At 50.0% G+C, this 6,374-nt stretch overlaps 1 protein-coding gene across 1 annotated transcript; it reads left to right on the forward strand.

The window, feature by feature from the left end:
• Positions 1–2,014: 2,014 nt before the first annotated feature.
• LOC103635294 (LEAF RUST 10 DISEASE-RESISTANCE LOCUS RECEPTOR-LIKE PROTEIN KINASE-like 1.2) lies at positions 2,015–5,655 on the forward strand. Its single transcript, XM_008657785.4, has 5 exons — positions 2,015–2,990; positions 3,525–3,557; positions 3,839–4,120; positions 4,262–4,712; positions 4,834–5,655. Exons 1-5 carry the CDS (start codon positions 2,381–2,383, stop codon positions 5,273–5,275), a joined length of 1,818 nt encoding a protein of 605 aa, XP_008656007.1. The 5' UTR covers positions 2,015–2,380; the 3' UTR covers positions 5,276–5,655.
• Positions 5,656–6,374: the final 719 nt, after the last annotated feature.

Below are 6,374 nucleotides of genomic sequence, written 5' to 3' on the forward strand. Positions count from 1 at the left end.
TGAACTTCAACTTCAGCTGTGGACCTCTTTGACCATACACCAGCTGAACTTGCCCCCGGGCAGCTGAGCTGGGGTTTTCTCTCCTAAACTCTCTAGTCTAGACCAGCTGAACTGGTCCTGGGGGGCAGTTCAACTGGTCTCTGACCCCTCTGACTTCTGACCTGCAGTCTGCCAGTCAGACTAGCAGTCAGGTCACCAGGGTTGTCATGGGGCGGTTCAACCGGTCCTATCATGTCTGACCAGCCTGCAGGTCAGTCTGCCAGTCAGTCTGGCAGTCAGACTAGCAGACAGTCTCCTGACTTGTCGGGGGGTGGTTCAACCGCCCTAGGGGGCGGTCCAACCGGTTTTCTGTGGGGTTCCTGGTTAAACGGCTAGTTTTTGAGCCGTGACTATAAATAGAACCCTCTCCCCCTTTCTTCAATGTGGTTGTACACTTACACATTTATTGCTCACCTAATTTGAGACAAAGCACTCCTTTCTCCCATCTCTCTCACACTTAAATCTTCCTCAAGATTCAACCTTGTTGGAGAAGCTCTTGGGTGTGAGGTTTGTGCTTGTGCTCATGATTTGGCTTTCCTCTCCCATCTCTTTTTAAAAGACTTGAGCTTGTGCAAACCCCTCTTGTGCTTTCTTGGTGTTCTTGAAACACTAGGTTTCAAGATCTTTTGAGGTTGCTTGGGAGTCTCCAAATTTGTGGACGACCCCAAGAAGTTTGTATCACCCGCTCTTTGAGCTGAAATAAGAAGAGATTGCTTTGACCTTTGTGGTCGGCTTTTGGAGGATTAGGGTTGAAAAAGACCCGGCCTTTTGTGGGCTGTTCAATGGGGAGTAGGACACCTTTGTGGTGTGGCCGAACCACGGATTAAATCTTGTGTCTTGTGTTCTTGCTTGTCTTTAACTTAAGATATTTTTACTTGCAAGATTGACATATAGATTTTTCCATAAAGTATATTTAGAAGTGAAATAGCCTTTATATATTCATCTTTCAATTCTAACTTAGTTATACCTTACTTCTCAAAAGGACTCGTGAAATACTTTTTCGAGTAGATTATAGTCTAAAGTTTATAAAACAGTTGGATTGGTTCAGAGTGGTTCAACTTGCGCACGTAGCTGTTGAACCAGCCTGCACCAGTCGAACTGTGTATTTAACAATCTTTCGAAGTTTGTTGTGAAAATTTTCAGATTAGCCTATTCACCCCCTCTAGGCTACTTTCAAAAATAGTGTAGAGTGAGCACTCGAACCTGACCCCGCAATTACCACACATCCCTCAGGGTTTAGAAATAAATAATTTATATATTAAAAAATAGTGTAGAGCAAGCACTCAAACCCACACTCTACTCCAACTCAAGGCTAACTACCAAACCACACATATCTTAGTTTAGAAATAAATAATAATTATATTTGAATAAATATATTAATACCTATTGTATATGCTACTTTATTAAGAATCTAATGTGGGCACTTGGTACTACCATAACTTCACTCTCCATGCTGACACTCTAGACCTGCCCCACCTCAGCCGACACATGCCCTGTGGGCTTCAGGCCGAGTGCCCGCGCAGCACTCTTTCAACCACTGTTTAGAAATAAACAATAATTATATAAAAATTTGGAGCTAACCACCAAACACGTAACTTAGTCACCAAACACATAACTTAGTGTTTAAAAATAAATAATAATTATATTTAAATAAATATTTCAATACCTATTATTTATATGACATATAAAAACCGTAGCCAAAAACACGAACAACTCGCTAATCTGATATATAGAAATAGTATCAAATCACACGCGCTAGTATACTAGAAAAACTGCATAGGTCACCCATCGGCCATCGCCCGGTCTGCGGCGTGCCATGCGCCCATGCATGCCAGATGCCACCAGCAACCGAAGACCAAACCAAACCGCTCCTCCCAACAAATCAGACCCCGCCACGTGTTCCTTCGCCACCAACCGCGCCTCCCCCCACCGGCCGACGGGCAGGTCAAATCAAAGTCGTGCACCAACGCAACGCCATCGTCGCGACTCGCGACGAGAGAGTTTTGTCCTGTACTCGACTCGACCACGCGAGTACGTGACGGCCGTGCGGCTCAAGTAAAGCTGTAAAGGACGCACTCTCGCCGAATTAACCTCACCGTACCCCTCGCCATGGCGGTGCCGGCTCCCCTCGCCTCGGGCGCCGCCGTCCTCCTCCTCCTCGTCTCCCTCGCGCCCGTAGTCGCCGACGAGGCCGCGCGCTACAACCCCGGCGCGTGCCGGGGCGTCCTCCTCCCGCTGCGGCGACACCGTCGACGTGCGCTACCCGTTCTTCCCCGCCGACGCCACTTACGCCGTCGAAGGCGGCACGGCGTACGCCAAGTCCTACTGCGGGTACCCCGGCATGGGGGTGGCCTGCGAGGGCGGCCGCGCAACACTGAGGCTCGGGGCCGACAACTACACCGTGCTGGCCATCGACTACAGCAACCACACCGTGACGGTGGCCGGCGCGGCGAGCGGGGACGACCACTGCCCGAGGGTGGCGCGCAACGTCACCGTGCCGCCGGGGACGTGGCTCAGCCTGTCGGACACCGCCAACGAGGACCTCGTCTTCTGGTTCGACTGCGTCTTCACAGCGGAGACCCCTCCGCCGCGGGCGGACGTCCCGCCCCCGATCAGTTGCAGCGGCTTCCGGAGTCCGAGCGGGGCGACGTCTTTCGTGGTGGTGGCGCGGCCGGGCGTGGACGAGTGGGAGTGGCCGCGGGCGTGCAAGAAGCCGGTCGTCGTGCCGGTGCTCAAGGACCAGCTCCTGAACCCTGATGCGGACTACCTCTCGCGTCTCAACGGCGACGGGTACGGGCAGCTGCTGAAGCTGGGTTTCCAGCTGACGTGGGACCCCAGCGCCGGGCCCTGCTACTTCTGCGAGAACTCCGGCGGGCAGTGCAGCTACAACCAGGTCGGAGAGTTCATCGGCTGCCTGTGCTCCGACGGCCGCGTGCGCAGCACAGACTGCGGTAAGATTCTTGATCTGCCCTTTTTCTCTGTTAGTAGCAGTAGAACATAGTTCTCGGACTGCACTTACATTGTGCTCTAAATTATATACTATAAGATTTAATGATCGGATCGAATTAAAATCGAGACTTATTTCTATTCATTTTTGAATTAAAAATTATTTAGGGTACTATTATTTTGTGAGGAAGCATTTGGATCGCGATCCATTATCACCCCTAACTACAGTGCAGTGCACCATGATACATACACAATACGTGAACGAAGAACTGGACCTTGATAGCTTTCTTCACATATTTCTTTCATTTTCATCGTCTGTTTGATTGAATAGTTAGTACTAGCTAGTTGACAAGTAGCAGGCCTAACTACTCCGAAGAACGAGATAAAACTGTAACCAACTTGTGTTGCAACTTGCAAGACATGATCCCTTGGGGGTTTATGTAGTAATAAACTCTTCTTAGGAAAACCAGATGCCACTGATATCATATACTTGGTTTGCTCCCTGCTTCATAACTTGTTTTCCCCTACTTCTTTTGCAGGATCGAAGAAGAACAAAAAAGCGATTGCAATAGGTAAATTCTGAACCTGTCTGCTCTACAAGCTAGTAATACTATATATAATCTTGCATTGATAATTGGATACGAACTGGAGGTTTGCTCTAGCTTTGTTGTGCGATGAATGGTTTCGTTTTTTGTTTAGAAATGTTACAGACAATACAAGCAACATCGTGATTGTCAGCATAACAGTGACTGAAATGTTAGAAGAAATTAAGCAATGCACTGCCACCCCTAACCCCATGCACCTGTTCTTTCCTGAACAATGTCCTCACCGTTTGCAAAATTCGCAACTTCAGGGACCTCCATAGCTGCCGGCGTTCTGTCCTTGCTTCTTGTGGTCATGGCGTGCTTGTACATCCGCAAGAGAAGGCAGTACAAGGTGACCTCGTCCTCGAGGCTCCTCAAGCCCACTGCCTCCGGCGGGACGCCGCGTTCCAGAGGTAGCACTGACATGGAGTCCGGCAGCGTCCGCAGCCTGCAGACGCACCACTTCACATACGAGGAGCTGGAGGAGGCAACTGACAGCTTCAGCGGCACAATGGAGATCGGCGATGGCGGCTTCGGCACCGTGTACAAAGGTACACACATCACCACACTCTTGATGATAAAACACTGTTAGCTAGGCCAGTCGTCGTTTACCAAGATTTTTCTCCCCTTTTTCAGTTTGTTGTCATGCAATTTTACGTTGGATTATTGGGTGGATTTGATGTGTTCGTCAGGGCACCTCCGAGACGGGCGCGTGGTGGCCGTCAAGCGCCTGTACAACAACAGCTGGCGGCGCGTGGAGCAGTTTCTGAACGAGGCGGCCATCCTGTCCCGCCTGCGCCACCCGAACCTGGTGCCGTTCTACGGCTGCACCTCCAGCCGCAGCCGCGAGCTCCTGCTGGTGTACGAGTTCGTGCCCAACGGCACGGTTGCGGACCACCTGCACGGCCACCGCGCGGCGGAGCGCGCGCTCACCTGGCCCCTCCGCCTCAGCGTCGCCGTCGAGGCGGCCGCGGCGCTCGCGTACCTGCACGCCGTCGAGCCGCCCATCGTGCACCGCGACGTCAAGACCAGCAACATCCTCCTCGACGCCAGCTTCCACGTCAAGGTCGCCGACTTCGGACTGTCCCGCCTCTTCCCGCTCGACGTCACGCACGTCTCCACCGCCCCGCAGGGCACCCCGGGGTAAAGCCAGGACTAATATATGAACTGTGTGCCGTTCACGACACTGACAGACAGCGAGTTCGAAGCTCGTGCTTCTCTGTTATTTATTTACCCTCGTGGCCGGCAATGGTGGCATGCGTAGGTACGTGGATCCAGAGTACCACCAGTGCTACCAGCTGACGGACAGGAGCGACGTGTACAGCTTCGGCGTCGTGCTCGTGGAGCTCATCTCGTCCAAGCCCGCCGTGGACATGACCCGCGACCGCAGCGAGATCAACCTGGCCGGCATGGCCATCAACAAGATCCAGCAGCGCCAGCTGGAGCAATTGGTGGACCTCGACCTCGGGTACGGCTCCGACGAGGCGACGAAGAAGGCCATGACGGTGGTCGCCGAGCTGGCGTTCCGGTGCCTGCAGCAGAACGGCGAGATGCGGCCGGCGATCAAGGAGGTGTTCGACGCCCTCAGGAGCATCCGGGATGACGGGTTCGGGAAGAAGGGAGCCGCGCTCATCGCGCCGCGCTCGCCCGACACCGTGCACGCTCCGTGGGATAGCATCAGTACAACCCCTAGTGTTAGCCAATGATCACCTTGACGAGTGCACGGTAATATATATGTCTAGTGTAGGATAAGATCCGTGGCCGAAAGATGTCATGGCTGGCTTAGGGTGTTTGTTTGGTATTATAATCTAGTCAGATTATATAATCCAATAAATTTTAAACTAAATGTTAGTTTAAAATTTCTTGGATTATATAATCTAAATAGATTATAATTTCAAACAAAACCCCTTTTAATGTCAATGATGGTATCGAAAATGTTGGAGTGTAAATTTGTTGAGATCTTGCTCCTGATTGATGTATGTAGAAATAGAATAGAGATAGTCTAACTTTGCCTCTTGTTGGTGTAAATTATGTCTCTCTTTGCATATTTCAAACAACATGAAAATGTATATGCGCAAGTTATTGACATCGAATGTGTTAGATTGGTGCATTTGCTAATGCTCATTACCCTTAAACCTAGCCACTAGATGCGTAAAACTTAGAGCAAATTATTCCTGTCCTTCATATCTTTGTCATTCTTAACCCTTGGCATCTTTCAACCCATCATTTGTGGGAAACACTAGATGCAACATGTTCTTCAACTGTGTTCTGAGTGTGCAGATGGTTGTATAGACTATATCATGGTTGTATGTGCCGCTAAGATTACATTGTAGCCTCTTCAACCCGAAAAAGGGCCTTAGTAAATGACGTGCTCCTCACATTTAAATGGTAAAATACTAATTAGCATTCAAACCATGATTATTAGCTCTAAACCGACATTTATACCCATCTAACCATTATAACATATATCTTTGTGTTTTAAATTCTACATTGAAGTAATAAATATCATAGCAATGTAAGGGTATTTTGCTAGTCTACTGTTGTCGGTGTTTTGGGTCCGACCGCACATCCGGGATTGCCCCTCGAGGTGTTTTTAGGAGTAGGATGGTGTCGCCGACTGTAGCAAAATGGTTCGTGCCAGATGCACGAGAGACAATAGACAATGTTTACAGGTTCGGACCGCTTAGAGATGCGTAACACCCTACGTCCTGGCGGAGATGCTTTGTGTTATAGGTTACAAGGTGGTTCTCTAGAGCGAGAACGTGGGGAGTTGTAACACCTCAAAATTTTGTGGGTGGAATTCGT

Source organism: Zea mays, chromosome 8 (genome assembly GCF_902167145.1).
Source record: "Zea mays cultivar B73 chromosome 8, Zm-B73-REFERENCE-NAM-5.0, whole genome shotgun sequence".
In the NCBI taxonomy this organism is placed as follows: domain Eukaryota; kingdom Viridiplantae; phylum Streptophyta; class Magnoliopsida; order Poales; family Poaceae; genus Zea; species Zea mays.

Bases quoted from the DNA above. Each gene is read 5' to 3' on its own strand.
- LOC103635294 (XM_008657785.4), top strand. From the start codon at position 2,381: ATGGGGGTGGCCTGCGAGGGCGGCCGCGCAACACTGAGGCTCGGGGCC. The intron at 2,991-3,524 runs GTAAGATTCTTG...CTTCTTTTGCAG, and splicing joins CGTGCGCAGCACAGACTGCG to GATCGAAGAAGAACAAAAAA. The intron at 4,121-4,261 runs GTACACACATCA...TGTGTTCGTCAG, and splicing joins CTTCGGCACCGTGTACAAAG to GGCACCTCCGAGACGGGCGC.